The sequence below is a fragment of the Oncorhynchus nerka genome, linkage group LG13 (assembly GCF_034236695.1).
Source record: "Oncorhynchus nerka isolate Pitt River linkage group LG13, Oner_Uvic_2.0, whole genome shotgun sequence".
NCBI classification, from domain to species: Eukaryota; Metazoa; Chordata; class Actinopteri; order Salmoniformes; family Salmonidae; genus Oncorhynchus; species Oncorhynchus nerka.
In genome coordinates this window covers 62,871,718-62,888,696 of record NC_088408.1, presented here as the reverse complement: position 1 = coordinate 62,888,696, position 16,979 = coordinate 62,871,718, and the positions used below count along the sequence as shown (strand labels likewise).

Sequence of the window (16,979 nt, the reverse complement as noted above, 5' to 3'; positions counted from 1 at the left end):
TTTCCTCCAGCCAGGTAATGCATTTTGAAACAAGCCTATACTTTGTGAAATAGAACCAATGATTTTCTGTATTCATCTACTCAAGTTTAAAGTGTTAGGTAGAGACTTATTATGATCAGAGCATGCCATCTACTGGGGACTGAGACAGTGTCAACAAGTTGATATATATTGATCCCTCCAAAGCATTACACATGAATCTCAAAATAACTCACATTTAATAAATATTGAAGCAGAAAGTGAGATAGAGATTGGGAATAATAATATAGAGTAGCTTTTTGAAGGTATACACACTGAAATCAAACAGGCTGTGAGAAACACAGTGGCGTTATTAGGGACAGTTTGTACATAATTTTATGTCAATGCATCAGGTCAAAAAGATTACGATTACAAGAGAAGTGTTTACTTTAGAAGGTGCCCAACTCAGCTTTACCGTATCATCTGATATGTCTGAAGTAAAAATGTGTCTGAAGTATAATTCTGTATACACAACGATTTATTGAGACTTCCCACCCAAGATGCAGTAAACTCAATTACTGATTACAACATTTTAGGACGGATTAAAATGTAACATAGTTTATTTTCTTTCTTCCAGGACTGATGGAATGTCCGCTACCAAGGATTGTTTTTCAAGTTGATCAATGATTCTCCCTTTGAAAGGCTTCATGAGGCAATGCCTTGGGAGAGCAGTTAAAAGTGCCCTGATCCAGCTGTTAAGGGACCTCCCAAATTAAGCAAGGCCTGGCCATTTTGTTTGTCTTTTACCCTACACATTTTGCCACACACACATGCCAGTACCCACACACAACCCACTTGTTAATGAATATTTATTAGTGGTTAATATTCTGTTTGATTTAGAAGTGTGTTTGTGGTGTTTTTTCACGGGTTAGAAAGGATGCTGTACTCAGATGATCGTTTCTATTGTCAGAGTCTTGGTTGCACACATGTAAATTCTCTTGATTAGAAGAAATGAACTGAAAAACCCAATGTAAACCTAATACACAACACATTTGAAATGTTTGAAATATCTTTAAATAATGTCTGATGTGCAGGAAAACAAACACTCACTTAATTGGGCTGACTGACCTCTGACCTCTGTTCTGACTTCCTGGTGAGCCCTGATCACCTTTATTTCACCTTTATTTAACCAGGTAGGCCAGTTGAGAACAAGTTCTCATTTACAACTGCGACCTGGCCAAGATAAAGCAAAGCAGTGCGACAAAAACAACAACACAGAGTTACAAATAAACAAACGTACAATAACACAAAAGAAAAGTAAAATAGAAAGATATATGTACAGTGTGTGCAAAGGTAGAAGAGTAAGGAGGTAGGCAATAAATAGGCCATAGAGGTGAAAATAATTACAATTTAGCATTAACACTGGAGTGATATATGTGCAGATGATGATGTGCAAGTAGAGATATTGGGGTGCGAAAGAGCAAGAGGGTAAGTAATAATATGGGGACGAGGTAGTCAGTGAGCTATTTACAGATTGGCTGTGTACAGGTACAGTGATCGGTAAGATGCTCTGACAGCTGATGCTTAAAGTTAGAGAGGGAGATATACAGTTGAAGTCGGAAGTTTACATACACTTAGGTTGGAGTCATTAAAACTTGTTTTTAAACCACTCCACAAATGTCTTGTTAACAAACTATAGTTTTGGCAAGTCGGTAAGTAATTTTTTCAACAATTGATTACAGATATATTATTTCACTTATCATTCACTGTATCACAATTCCAGTGGGTCAGAAGTTTACATACATTATGTTGACTGTGCCTTTAAACAGCTTGGAAAATTCCAGAAAATTATGTCATGGCTTCTTTAGAAGCTTCTAATAGGCTAATTGACATCATTTGATTCATTTGGAGGTGTACCTGTTGATGTATTTCAAGGCCTACCTTCAAACTCAGTGCCTCTTTGATTGAAATCATGGGAAAATCAAAAGAAATCAGCCAAGACCTCAGAAAAAAAATTGCAGACATCCACAAGTCTGGTTAATCCTTGGGAGCAATTTCAAATGCCTGATGGTACCATGTTCATCTGTACAACCAATAGTATGCAAGTATAAACACCATGGGACCACGCAGCCATCATACCGCTCAGGAAGGAGACACATTCTGTCTCCTAGAGATGAACGTACTGTGGTGCGAAAAGTGCAAATCAACCCCAGAACAACAGCAAAGGACCTTGTGAAGATGCTGGAGGAAACAGGTACAAAAGTATCTATATCCACAGTAAAACAGAATGCGTCTCCTATATCGAGATAACCTGAAAGGCCGCTCAGCAAGGAAGAATCCATTGCTCCAAAACCACCATGAAAAAGCCAGACTACCGTTTACAACTGCACAATTTTGGGATAAATGTCCTCTGGTCTGAACTGTTTGGCCATAATGACCGTCGTTATGTTTGGAGGAAAAAAGGAGAGGCTTGCAAGCCGAAGAACACCATCCCAACCGTGAAGCATGGGGGTGGCAGCATCATGTTGTGGGGGTGCTTTGCCGCAGGAGGGACTGGTGCAGTTCACAAAATAGATGGCATCATGAGGGATGATAATTATGCGGATATATTGAAGCATTATCTCAAGACATCAGTCAGGAAGTTACAGCTTGGTTGCAAATGGGTCTTCCAAATGGACAATGACCCCAAGCACACTTCCAAAGTTGTGGCAAAATGGCTTTAGGACAACAATTCAAGGTATTGGAGTGTCCATCACAATGCCCTGACCTCAATCCTACAGAAAATTTGTTGGCAGAACTGAAAAAGTGTGTGTGAGCAAGGAGGCCTACAAACCTGACTCAGTAACACCAGCTCTGTCAGGAAGAATTGGCCAAAACTCACCCAACTTATTGTGGGAAGCTTGTGGAAGGCTACCTGAAATGTTTGACCCAAGGTAAACAATTTAAAGGCAGTGTATGTAAACTTCTGACCCACTGGGAATGTGATGAAATAAATAAAAGCTGAAATAAGTCATTCTCTCTACTATTTTTCTGACATTTCACATTCTTAAATAAAAGTGGGGATCCTAACTGACCTAAAACAGGGAATCTTTACATACCTTAAGGGAAGATTTCGGCAGTACCTGTATGGTTAGTGAGAAAGTCCATATTGCAAATGTACGGTCCCTTACTAGACGTCCGAAATCGTTTGTAAAATTCGCGGACGGCGTCGGGCCGAGCGGCAGGGCCGGACCTACCAGGAAGTCATCAAATGAACTTTGTCGGACATTCGGTTTCCGTTTTACAAAAATAATAAGATTTAGGTCATTTTTCCGTTGTCCCGGAAATTCCCACAAGAGGGCATAAGCAATCATATTGCTATTGGACAAAACATCACGATTCACGACGGGGCCTTATCTCGAAAACTGAAAATATTTAGAAGCCGAAACTCGGTGAGCGTAGGGGCGGCATAATGGGCAGTTGGCCCCGAACAAGATGGCATCTAGGCCTCAACGGTTTTTGAGTTATGGCCATTTCTCTGGGATTAAAGGTCCAAAATGAAAATAGAGAAATTATTTTTCCACTTCACGTCAAAGTCAAGGAGCCTCCGGTGTCAATAAAAAAAGAACCAGCCATTTATCTATCGTCATTTAAGAGAAATCGTACAACGACACCTTGGTGATGTTCACGGATAGGTGTTTTTTTTTTCAACGGTTACAGATCCAGTTGCAGGGTGTTCTTACGAATCTTTTTAAAGTGTGCTGCAGAGCTCTGCGAGATTTCTGTGATTTTCTATGATTTTCTGAAATAACACACACTCACTAAACCCTCCGTAAATAACTCAGTTCTTAACGTAAAGACTTAAAACTCAGGATTCTGTAAAGGCATACCCCAATCATGATATGAGTTTATTTATAGCTTCCTGTGCCAACCGGAAGTGCCTTAAATGGTGTCACAGTGGCAGTTTCCAAGGGTTAAAAAGGTCAGATCTTTTCAAAACTTCATATGTGTGATTAGGCAACCTCCATAAACTGTAAGTCAGTCACACAGAAACACACACACAGCAAGGATGGAGTGACAAAGTGCGGTGCTTAAAGACACACAAAGCCTAAAAAGTGGGTTTGGTGTCAATTGGTATCAGTTTGGTGTCAGAATGACATCTAATTGACTGATGGACACTGACTTGCTAGTTGACTTTTGTACATTAGCAATATGTTTAAACGGAGAGGGACCATCACCAAAATGGCATTCTGAAATCAACACAAAAAATGGCATCACCATAGTCTCCAGACTGTGCCGAGTTCAATGAGACGCCCCGCTTGACCGTAGCTTGCTCTGAGTGCAGTGACCTTGAAAAAAAGCAGAACCAAAATGAAGCCTGGCCCTCAATGTCATTTGCTTTTGGGTGACAGTGAGATCGTTAGGGTGAGAAGCACAATTCGACCTCAGGTACGTTCCTAAGGTCCTCCCAATCCGTGCAAGCCTAACCTTGACCGTGTAGCATTAACCCTTAATAGTTAACAGAAGGTGTTTACTTCAAAGAGTTTGCATTGACTTCTCTCCCCATAGGAATACATTGCCTGCACCTCTAAATTCAACCTGAAGCCTATGTGGGTTATGAATGCCTTATGAACCTGTCTTCTATGACAGTCCATCAGACCACTATGAGGTCTACCTGTGCCAATTCTAAGCTTCCTGAAGCAACCGGAAGTGGTTGAAATCACCTTATCAGTGTTGATCCATACACTGCCTGCAGTTTGATAGACATAGTGCATTCAACCCTGTGTAGATAAGTCAATTCTTAACTTAAAGACTTAAAACTCAGGATTCTGTAAGTGGCTATGTCAATCAAGACATGTGTTTACTTATAGCTTCCTGTGCCAACCGGAAGTGCCTTTAATTGGGTCACACTGTCTGTTTTGAACGGTTAAAAAAGTCACATCTTTCCAAAGCTTCATATGTGTGACTAGGTAAACCTCATGAACTGTAAATCAGTCATTTCTCCCAACAGATGTCAAAGAAAAGCTGTAACACACACACACAGCAAGGATAGAGTTAAAAAGTGCGGTGCTCAAAGACACAGAGAGCAGGCAATGGCATAAACATAATCTCTAGGCCGTGCCGAGTTCAACGAGATATCCCGCTTGACCGTAGCTCGCTCGGTCTGAGCGCAGCGACCATGAGAAAAGTAGGCCCAAAATTAAGCCTGCCCCACCACGTTATTTGGTTTTGGGTGACAGTGAGAGAACCTTTAGGGTGAGAAGCACAATTCGACCTCAGGTATGTTCCTAAGGTCCTTCCGATCCGTGCAAGCCTAACGTTGACCGTGTGGCATTAACCCTTAATAGTTAAAAGAAGGTGTCTACTTCAAAGAGTTTGCATTGACTTCTCTCCCCATAGGAATACATTGCCTGCACCCCTAAATTCAACATGAAGTCTATATGGGTTATGAATGCCGTGTGAACCTGTCTTTGGTAACAGTCCATCAGGCCAGTATGAGGTCTACCTGTGTTGATTCTACGCTTCCTGGACCAACCGGAAGTGGTTAAAATCACCCTAAAAGTGTTTTTCCATACCCTGCCTGCAGTTTGATAGACATAGTGCATTCAACCCTGTGTAAATCAGTCAATTCTTAATGTAAGGACTTAAAACTCAGGATTCTGTAACAGCATACCCCAGTGAGGATATGTGTTGACTTATAGCTTCCTGTGCCAACCGGAAGTGCCATAATTGGTGTCTCAGGGGCTGTTTCGAGGGGTTAAAAAAGTCAGATCTGTCCAAAACTTCATATGTGTGATTAGGCAACCCCCATGAACTGTAAATCAGTCATTTTTCCCATAAAATTTCAAAGGAAAACTAAATCACACAGACACACAACTTGGAAGGAGGGACGTATTGGGGTTTGTAGAGACAGACAGTGCCTCCAATAGTTAGCTTTGTTCGAGCTAAAAAAGAACCGTCAGACCTAGAGTTCCGAAACTTTAGAAACCTGTTCTAGACCTCAGGTCGATAGTGCGTGGTGAGTTACGTGGCTCTAGATGGTTCTCGGACCGAGAAACAGCTTCGTACATTTGCAATGACTTCAATTCATTTTGACCATTACGAAAATGGCGACATTTAGAAATGTCTCAGAGACACAAGACTAGGTGCATTGCGACCGTCTCGGCCCATATAGACAGACCCCAACGTTTCTGTCCGATAGCTCATTCAAGGACCCCGTAGCAAGTCATGGAAAAAAATGGATTTTCAGCATCAATTAGGGTTTTGCTCGGACACCAAATGACCGATCGAGCCGAAACTTGGGATTCGGGGTAGCCTCAGCTAGGCCTACACATAACATAAGAAATGGACCCGCAGCTAGAACGTAACTACGTGTTTTATGTTTTTTTATGGTTTGAACATAAGGCGTTGTGAATTTTGGGCCAGCTCTGAAGTATGTGATAGTTGGCTACTAAACGAGTTGGAAAAAGTGGGTTTAGTGTCAGTTTGTATCAGTTTGTTGTCGGAATGATATCTAATTGACTGATGGACGGTGACTTGCTGGTGACTCTTGTCCATTTGCAATATGTTTAAACAGTGAGGTACCATCACCAAAAGTGACATTCTGAAATCAACCCTAACGAGCCATTGAGAGGAACCAGAATCACTGCCCAGCCATCCCGAGTTCATCGGGCCAGTCAATTTCACATTCCTGCAGGGTTTTTATAGCATGACAAATTCGTGATGGTACCTGCCCATTGAACCATATTGCAAATGCACAGTGACTTTGCAAAAGTAAGAAAACATAAACAAATGGACATAATGAAATCACCTTATTTTTATTTTTGGGTTACCAGTTGCACAACAATGCACGTGCATTTGCAATATGATTCTATAGTGAAAAAACATCACCTAATGGACATTCTGAAATCAACCCTAACGAGCGATTGAGATGAACCAGAATCACTGCCCAGCCATCCCGAGTTCATCGGGCCAGTCAATTTCACATTCCTGCAGGGTTTTTATAGCATGACAAATTCGTGATGGTACCTGCCCATTGAACCATATTGCAAATGCACAGTGACTTTGCAAAAGTGAGAAAACATAAACAAATGGACATGATGAAATCAACACAACGAGTGATGAAAGGTACAACTATCACTGCTCGGCCATCCTGTGTTCATCAGGCCAGTCAATTTTGCATTTTTGGGCATGTGAAATTTCATATGGTAAATGCCAATTGAACCATATTGCAAATGCACGCGCACTTGCAATATGATTCAACAGTGAAAAACATCACAAAATGGACATGATGAAGTCAACACAACGAGCAATGGAAAGGAGCAACTATCACTGTCAGGCCATCCCGAGTTTATCTGGCCAGTCAATTTTGCATTTCTGCAGGATTTTTGAGCATGTCAAATTTCATATGGTAAATGCCCATTGAACCTTATGGCAAATGCACGCGCACTTGCAATATGGTTCAACAGTGAAAAACATCACAAAATGGACATGATGAAGTCAACACAACGAGCGATGGAAAGGAGCAACTATCACTGCCAGGCCATCCTGTGTTCATCAGGCCAGTCAATTTTGCATTCCTGCAGGATTTTTATAGCATGACAAAATCGTGATGGTACATGCCCATTGAACTATATTGCAAATGCACAGTGACTTTGCAAAAGTGAGAAAACATAAACAAATGGACATGATGAAATCAACACAACGAGTGATGGAAAGGTACAACTATCACTGCTCGGCCATCCTGTGTTCATCAGGCCAGTCAATTTAGCATTTTTTAGCATTTCAAATTTCATATGGTAAATGCCAATTGAACCATATTGCAAATGCACGTGCATTTGCAATATGATTCTATAGTGAAAAAACATCACCTAATGGACATGATGAAATCAACACAACGAGTGATGGAAAGGTACAACTATCACTGCTCGGCCACCCTGTGTTCATCAGGCCAGTCAATTTAGCATTTTTGAGCATGTCAAATTTCATATGGTAAATGCCAATTGAACCATATTGCAAATGCACGCAATATGCATTTGCAATATGATTCTATAGTGAGTTTAAAAACATCACCTAATGGACATGATGAAATCAACACAAAATGGACATGATGAAGTCAACAGTGATGGAAAGGACAACTATCACTGCCAGGCCATCCTGTGTTCATCAGGCCAGTCAATTTTGCATTTTTGAGCATGTCAAATTTCATATGGCATTTGGCCCCAAAAAAAGTGAATTTTGACTTTGACTTTTGACTTCCTATGAAATCATATTGTAAATGGACAAATCATATTCCTTATGCACAAGTAAAAAAAAATATATATATATATGATTAAAATACAACTAAAGTATGTTGATACAGTTCTTATACGTGTGTAATTGACACAAAATTTGAAAGAATTTCGAAAAATGGTCCAGAAAGCACTTTTTAAGGGTGTGTGAAGTTTTTTACAAAATTTTGACATTTTTGACTTTTGACTTCCTATGAAATCATATTGAAATTGGACAAAACATATTACTTATGCGCATGTAAAAAAAAAAAAAAAAAAGATAATATAATTGGACAAAAGTATATTCATACAGTTCTTACACATGTGTAATTGACAAAAAATTCGAAAGAATTTTGAAAAACGGTCCAGAAAGCACTTTTTTAAGGGTGTGTGAAGTTTTTTCCAAAATTTTGACATTTTTGACTTTTGACTTCGTATGAAATCATATTGAAAATGGACAAAACATATTCCTTATGCGCATGTAAGAAAAAAAAAAATTATGATAATAAAATTGGACAAAAGTATATTCATACAGTTCTTACACATGTGTAATTGACAAAAAAAATCGAAAGAATTTCGAAAAACGGTCCAGAAAGCACTTTTTTAAGGGGTGATAAGTTTTTTACAAAAAATTCATTTTTTCAAAATTTTGCTTTTGGACGTTGACTTGGGTTACATATCCAATGACTTGCCATTCATTTTTGTCCAATACATGGGGGTCTTCCCTTACTAGGATTAAATGTCAGGAATTGTGAAAAGTGAGTTTTAATGTAATTGGCTTAGGTGTATGTAAACTTACGACTTCAACTGAATGACTCCAGCTTCAGAGATTTTTGCAATTCGTTCCAGTCATTGGCAGCAGAGAACTGGAAGGAGAGGCTGCCAAAGGAGGTGTTGGCTTTGGGGATTACCAGTGTAATATACCTACTGGAGTGTGTGCTGCTATGGTGACCAGTGATCTGAGATAATGCGAGGCTTTACCTAGCAAAGACTTATAGATGACCTGGAGCCAGTGGATTTGGCAATGGATATGTAGTGAGGGCCAGTCAACGAGAGCATACAGGTCGCAATGGTGGGTAGTATATGGTTTGGTGACAAAAACGGATGGCATTGTGATAGAGTACATCCAGTTTGCTGAGTAGAGTGTTGAGGGCTATTTTGTAAACAACATCACCAAAGTCAAGGATAGGTAGGATAAACAGTTTTACAAGGGTATGTTTGGTGGCATGAGTGAAGGAGGCTTTGTTGAGAAATAGGAAGCCCATTCTAGATTTAATTTTGGATTGGAGATGCTTAAAACCTGTTGGGGCTAGCCCTGAATACTGCCCCTTCTGGAGGAATTCGGCACCCATATAAACCATGATAAATTTTTGTCAAAAGTTGCTAATATATGCATATAAAAATTATTATCGAATAGGAAACACTCTAAAGCTTATAAAACCGTTTAAATTTTGTCTCTATGTAAAGCAGAAGTCTCAGGGCATGCATTCTCCCAAAGTCTCTCTTGTAATGAAAAAAGTTGCCACCACTTCAACGTCATCGTATACACACTTCCCAAGCAGTTATAACCATGGAAACAGTTTCTACGTCTTCAGCGTGAAGCCTGCTTCCGATGAGGCGTGTAACTGTGAGAATCGCGCGCTCACGAGACGTTCAGCGTGCCCAAACGTCCCGGTGACGCAAAAAAAAAGTTTCACCAATGGGAGCTGGGAAATTTCTCTCTCTTTCCCTCAGGATGGACTGAACAACGTGTGCTTCTCTGTTCGCCCTCACGATTGCTGTAGACCTTTATAACATGTTAAGGCTTAATTATAAACATAGTTTGACAAGTTTACTCGAAATATAATGTATACTTTCGACGTTTTGGTGCGCATCCACTTGAAATTTGCATACATTTCGACCGAAAAGTGTCTAGTTTGAGAACGGAAAGACACAGACTTGAAAACTGAACGCTAACTTGGTGAGTATTAACCCTTCCAGGTCTTCTGAAGGAAGAACAGCCATGGTAAGGGAATATTTATGTCTTCATTTTGGGTTTCTGTCGACTCCAAGATAGAGGAGTCAGTATGCTAAATGAGAGCGCCGACTCTCTATTATAGCCTAGTGAACGCCAAATGTAACGTTAAAAATAATTGTAACATAGCGATTGCATTTAGAAGAAGTTTATCTTGCCATACATATGTAAAACATGCATATTTAGTCAAAGTTTATGATGTGTATTCCTTGTTAGCTGACGTTATCTGCCGGAGCTATTTTATTTCTCCTGACATTGCAGTAGCATTTTTTGAACGATGCATAATTGTAAACAGAGATTTATGGATATATATTGCATATTATTGAAAAAAAAATGAATGTACTGTGTAACATGTTATATTACTGTCATCTGATGAAGATTTCAAAAGGTTAGTGAAATGATTTTTCTTTTAATCCTGCGTTTGTTGATTGCATATTTTTTCCTACTTGGCTAAGCTAATGAGGTATGTATGCAGTGGTGGTTGGACATAAATATGTGCTATGTTTTCGCCGTAAAACATTTTAGAAATCTGACTTGCTGGGTAGATAAATAACTTCTTTATCTTTCATTTGAGCCATTTTTCAAGCGATTCTGTGGAGGTTAAATATTTTTAGGATTATTTCTTGCGTTCCCTGCGCCACATTACAGCTCAGGGGGGGTGGGGGGTGATCCCAAAGGGGATCATGTATCCCCATCACGTTAATGTGAGTCTGGAAGGAGAATTTACAGTCTAACCAGACACCTAGGTATTTGTAGTTGTCCACATATTCGAGGTCAGAACCATCCAGGGTAGTGATGCTAGTCAGGCGGGAGGGTGTGGGCAGCAATCGGTTGAAGAGCATGCATCTAGTTTTACTAGCATTTAAGAGCAGTTAGAGGCCACGGAAGGAGTTGAAGTTCGTTTGGAGGTTTGTTAGCACAGTGTCCAAAGAAGGGCCAGATGTATACAGAATGGTGTCGTCTGCGTAGAGGTGGATCAGAGAATCACCAGCAGCAAGAGCGACATAATTCATATATACAGAGAAAAGATTTGGCCCGAGAATTAAACCCTGTGACACCCCCATAGAGACTGCCAGAGGTCCGGACAACAGGCCCTCTGATTTGACACCCTGAACTCTATCTGAGAAGTAGTTGGTGAACCAGGCGATGCAATCATTTGAGAAGCCAAGGCTATTGAGTCTGCCGATAAGAATGTGGTGATTGACAGAGTTGAAAACTTTGGCCAGGTCAATAAAGAAGGCTGCACAGTATTGTCTTTTATCGATGGCAGTTATGATATAGTTTAGGACCTTGAGCATGGCTGAGGTGTACCCATGACCAGCTGGAAACCAGATTGCATAGCGGAGAAGGTTACGATGTGATTCGAAATGGTCGGTGATCTGTTTATTTAGTTGGCTTTCGAAGATTTTAGAAAGGCGGGGCAGGATGGACATAGGTCTATAACATTTTGGGCCTAAGGTGTCTCCCCCTTTGAAGAGGGGGATGACCGCGGCAGCTTTCCAATCTTTGGGGATCTCAGACGATACGAAAGAGAGGTTGACTAGGCTAGTAATTGGCAGATAATTTTAGAAAAAGAGGGTTCAGATTGTCTAGCCCAGCTGATTTGTAGGGATCCAGATTTAGGGAGGGGTTGCCAGTTGAAAAGCATGGTCAGCCATGGAAAAATGCTTATTGAAATGATCGATTATCGTAGATTTATCGGTGGTGACAGTGTTTCCTATCCTCAATGCAGTGGGCAGCTGGGAGAAGGTGCTCCTATTCTCCATGGACTTTACAGTGTCTCTGTCACGTTCTGACCATAGTTTCTTGTGTGTTTTCCTTGTTTTAGTGTTGGTTAGGACGTGAGCTGGGTGGGCATTCTATGTTGTGTGTCTAGTTTGTCTATTTCTATGTTTGGCCTGATATGGTTCTCAATCAGAGGCAGGTGTTAGTCATTGTCTCTGATTGGGAACCATATTTAGGTAGCTTGTTTTGTGTTGGGGTTGGTGGGTGGGTGATCGTTTCCTGTCTTTGTGTTCTCTGCACCAGATAGGACTGTTTCGGTTTTGCCACATTTGTTATTTTGTATTTGTGTTCATGTTTAGTTTTCTTATTAAAAAACATGAACTCTAACCACGCTGCATTTTGGTCCTCCTCTCCTTCGACGGAAGAAAGCCGTTACAGTCCCAAAACGTTTTGGAATTAGTGCTATAGGAAGCAAATTTCTGTTTGAAAAAGCTAGCCTTAGCTTTCCTAACTGACTGAGTATATTGGTTCCTGACTATCAGCAGCTGCAATTTGGCAGTTCGCCCAGACTTTCTTTTGAGAACGAATGAAGGATTCATCAGTTTCAATGTCTCAGCTTAGAGAGAAGAAGCTCGTGAGGTATTGGTCTGTCACATGTTATGAACCAGTATTGGTCGGTCATATGAATGAAACAAAATGATAATGATTAGGTAATTATGCTACATCATGCAAATATAACTTGTTTGTGTAAAAACATCTGCTGGGACTGCCCAGGCAGAGCTCCTGATTGACATGTGCACTATGGTGCATTGAGTTGGTTGGAACCTCTACAGCGTCCTGACAAATAAACAATGATTAATTTATGAATGACTTTGAGTGTCCCTTTGTAAGAATTTCTATGACAGCTGTATGGATGAATGACTGTTTGTGTGTGTGTGTGTTTGTGTGTGTGTGCGAGCGAGCGAGCGTGTGTGTGTGCTTGTGCATGTGGGTATGTTCAGTTGTGGGTATGCAGATGTGTCTATGTGTGGCAAACTCTACAAAAGAGTATGTGTGATTGCTTGGCTGATTACATGTGTGTGGTTTTTTTCAGCTCTATGTGTATGTGTCTTGTGGTCTATAGTACCTGGAGTTGTGGTTCAGCTCCTGTGAGATGTCGTCCACCATGTCGTTCTCAGAGGCCTCGTGGGCCATGGCCTTGCACAGCTTACAGGCCACCAGGGCTTTGGCCATGGCCTCCTCCCCATGCTGCCAGAAGAACAGCGCCATCTTCTGTCTCTTCATCAGCACGGCCCACACCATCAGCTCGTGGAAGGGGAAGGGGAAATGGTTGATCTCAGGGTCGTCCAGGTCAATGTCCACCTCCTCCTCCCGCTTACGTGTAGTCTTCTGGCGACTCCTCCGGATCGGCATGTCATCCTGCCTCAGGCCGCACAAGACGAGAGCAGAGACATGGATTCATGGGTTTTTGGATGTGATGCTCAGCCTTTGCCCATCGAGGGAGACAAACATACATTTAGAGAGAGTGTGATCATGTAATATAATTCACACTGGCTAAGGCCTTGGAGAGATGGATGAAGTACCATGGCATGAAAGTACTGAGAGTTGAGGACTGTGAAAAGGCCTTGGTGTTTAATGTCTGTCTGCTTGCTTAGGATATTCTGACATTTATTCCAATATTTATTCAGGTATTTCCATGTGACTTCTATATCTCATTCAACTGATACCTAAACTCAGTTACACCAGCTCTGTCAGGAGGAATGGGCCAAAATTCACCCAACTTATTTTGGGAAGCTTGTGGAAGGATACCCGAAACGTTTGACCCAAGTTAAACAATTTAAAAGCAATGCTTCCAAATACTAGTTGAGTGTATGTAAAGTTCTGACCCACTGGGAAAGTGATGAATGAAATAAAAGCTGAAATAAATCCTCCTCTCTACTACTATTCTGACATTTCACATTCTTAAAATAAAGTGGTGATCCTAACTGACCTAAGACAGGGAATTTTTACGAGGATTAAATGTCAGGAATTGTGAAAAACTGAGTTTAAATGTATTTGGCTAAGGTGTATGTAAACCTCCGACTGTAATTATTCAGACCCTTTGCTATGAGACTCGAAATTGAGCTCAGGTGAATCCTGTTTCCATTGATCATCCTTGAGTTGTATCCACAACTTGATTGGAGTCCACCTGTGTTAAATTCAATTGATTGGACATAATTTGGAAAGGTACACACCTGTCTATATAAGGCCCCACAGTTGACAGTGCATGTCAGAGCAAAAATCAAGCCATTAGGTCAAAGGACATATCCGTAGAGCTCAGAGACAGGATTGTGTCAAGGCAAAGATCTGGGGAAGGGTACCGACACATTTATTCAGCATTGAAACTTCCCAAGAACACTATGGCCTCCATCATTCTTAAATGGAAGAAGATTGGACCCACCAAGACTCTTCCTAGAGCTGGCCGCCTGGCCAAAATGAGTAATCAGAGGAGAAGGGCATTGGTCAGGGAGGTGACCAAGAACCCTATGGTCACTCTGACAGAGATCCAGAGTTCCTCTGTGGAGATGGGAGAACCTTCCAGAAGGACAACCATCTCTGCAACACTAAACCAATCAGGCCTTTATGGCAGTGAGGCCAGACGGAAGCCACTCCTCATTAAAAGGCACGACAGCCCACTTGGAGTTTGCCAAAAGGCACCTAAAGGACTCTCAGACCATGAGAATTTTTAAAAATCTGGTCTAGTGAAACTAAGATTAAACTATTTGGCCAAGCGTCACGTCTGGAGGAAACCTGGCACTATCCTTACGATGGTTGTTGTTATGTTTTTCAGCTGCAGGGACTGGAAGACTAGTCAGGATCGAGGCAAAGATGAACAGAGAAAAGTACAGAGAGATCCTTGATGAAAACCTGCTCCAGAGCGCTCAGAACCTCAGATTGGGGCGAAGGTTCACCCTCCAACAGGACAACAACCCTAAGCACAGCCAAAACAACGCAACGTAGGAGTGGCTTCGGGACAAGTCTCTGAATGTCCTTGAGTGGCCCAGCATGGAGCCAGAGTCTCTGGGGAGACCAGAAAATAGCTGTCCAGCGACGCTCCCCATTCAACCTGACAGAGCTTGAGAGGATCTGCAGAGAATAATGGGAGAAACTCCCCAAATACAGGTGTGCCAAGCTTGTAGCATCATGCCCAAAAAGACTCGAGGCTGTAATCACTACCAAAGGTGCTGAGTAAAGGGTCTAAATATTTATTTAAATGTGATATGTCTGTTTTTTTTATTCGTAATACATTTGCTAAACATTTATAAAAACCTGTTTTTGCTTTGTCATTATGGGGTATTGTGTGTAGATTGATGAGGAACAAAAACAACAATTGAACCATTGATCCATTTTAGAATAAGGCTGTAATGTAAAAAAATATGGAAAAGTCAGGAGGTCTGAATTACATTCCGAATGCAGTAGTCCCCTTTAGTATCAAAGTTTAGTATTGAGGACCTTATAAGTAAGTACTATGTACTTATTATATACATACCTACTGTAGTAACAACATATACAGTGGGGAGAACAAGTATTTGATACACTGCCGATTTTGCAGGTTTTCCCACAAAGTATGTAGAGGTCTGTAATTTTTATCATAGGTACACTTCAACTGTGAGAGACGGAATCTAAAACAAAAATCCAGAAAATCACATTGTATGATTTTTAAGTAATTAATTTGCATTTTATTTCATGACATAAGTATTTGATACATCAGAAAAGCAGAACTTAATATTTGGTACAGAAACCTTTGTTTGCAATTACAGCGATCATACGTTCCCTGTAGTTCTTGACCAGGTTTGCACACACTGCAGCAAGGATTTTGGCCCACTCTTCCATACAGACCTTCTCCAGATCCTTCAGGTTTCGGGGCTGTCGTGGGCAATACGGACTTTCAGCTCCCTCCAAAGATTTTCTATTGGGTTCAAGTCTGGAGTCTGGCTGGGCCACTCCAGGACATTGAGATGCTTCTTCCGGAGCCAATCCTTAGTTGCCCTGGCTGTGTGTTTCGGTCGTTGTCATGCTGGAAGTCCCAGCCACGACCCATCTTCAATGCTCTTACTGATGAAAGGAGGTTGTTGGCCAAGATCTCGCGATACATGGCCCCATCCATCCTCCCCTCAATACGGTGCAGTCGTCCTGTCCCCTTTGCAGAAAAGCATCCCCAAAGAATGATGTTTCCACCTCCATGCTTCGCGGTTTGGATGGTGTTCTTGGGGTTGTACTCATCCTTCTTCTTCCTCCAAACACGGCGAGTGGAGTTTAGACCAAAAAGCTCTTTTTGTCTCATCAGACCACATGACCTTCTCCCATTCCTCCTCTGGATCATCCAGATGGTCATTGGCAAACTTCAGACGGGCCTGGACATGTGCTGGCTTGAGCAGGGGGACCTGGCATGCGCTGCAGGATTTTAATCCATGACGGCGTAGTGTGTTACTAATGGTTTTCTTTGAGACTGTGGTCCCAGCTCTCTTCAGGTCATTGACCAGGTCCTGCCGTGTAGTTCTGGGCTGATCCCTCACCTTCCTCATGATCATTGATGCCCCACGAGGTGAGATCTTGCATGGAGCCCCAGACTGAGGGTGACTGACCGTCATCTTGAAATTCTTCCATTTTCTAATAATTGCACCAACAGTTGGTACCTTCTCACCAAGCTGCTTGCCTATTGTCCTGTAGCCCATCCCAGCCTTGTGCAGGTCTACAAATTTAGCCCTGATGTCCTTACACAGCTCTCTGGTCTTGGCCATTGTGGAGAGGTTGGAGTCTGTTTGATTGAGTGTGTGGACAGGTGTCTTTTATACAGCTAACGAGTTCAAACAGGTACAGTTCTTGGCCAGCTCTCCCGCTATCTCTCTCAGAATGACCTTCTTGATCCAAATCAGTCAGGTTTCAAGACTAGTCATTCAACTGAGACTGCTCTTCTCTGTATCACGGAGGCCCTCCGCACTGCTAAAGCTAACTCTCTCTCCTCTGCTCTCATCCTTCTAGACCTATCGGCTGCC

The 16,979-nt window shown here is 41.6% G+C and overlaps 1 protein-coding gene across 1 annotated transcript in view; it reads right to left on the bottom strand.

The window, feature by feature from the left end:
• trpm3 (transient receptor potential cation channel, subfamily M, member 3) overlaps positions 1 to 16,979 on the bottom strand; it is a 126,930-nt gene that overhangs the window by 42,555 nt on the left and 67,396 nt on the right. The window contains 1 exon segment of the mRNA XM_065026991.1: positions 13,070 to 13,362. Coding sequence (XP_064883063.1) covers positions 13,070 to 13,362 — 293 coding nt within the window.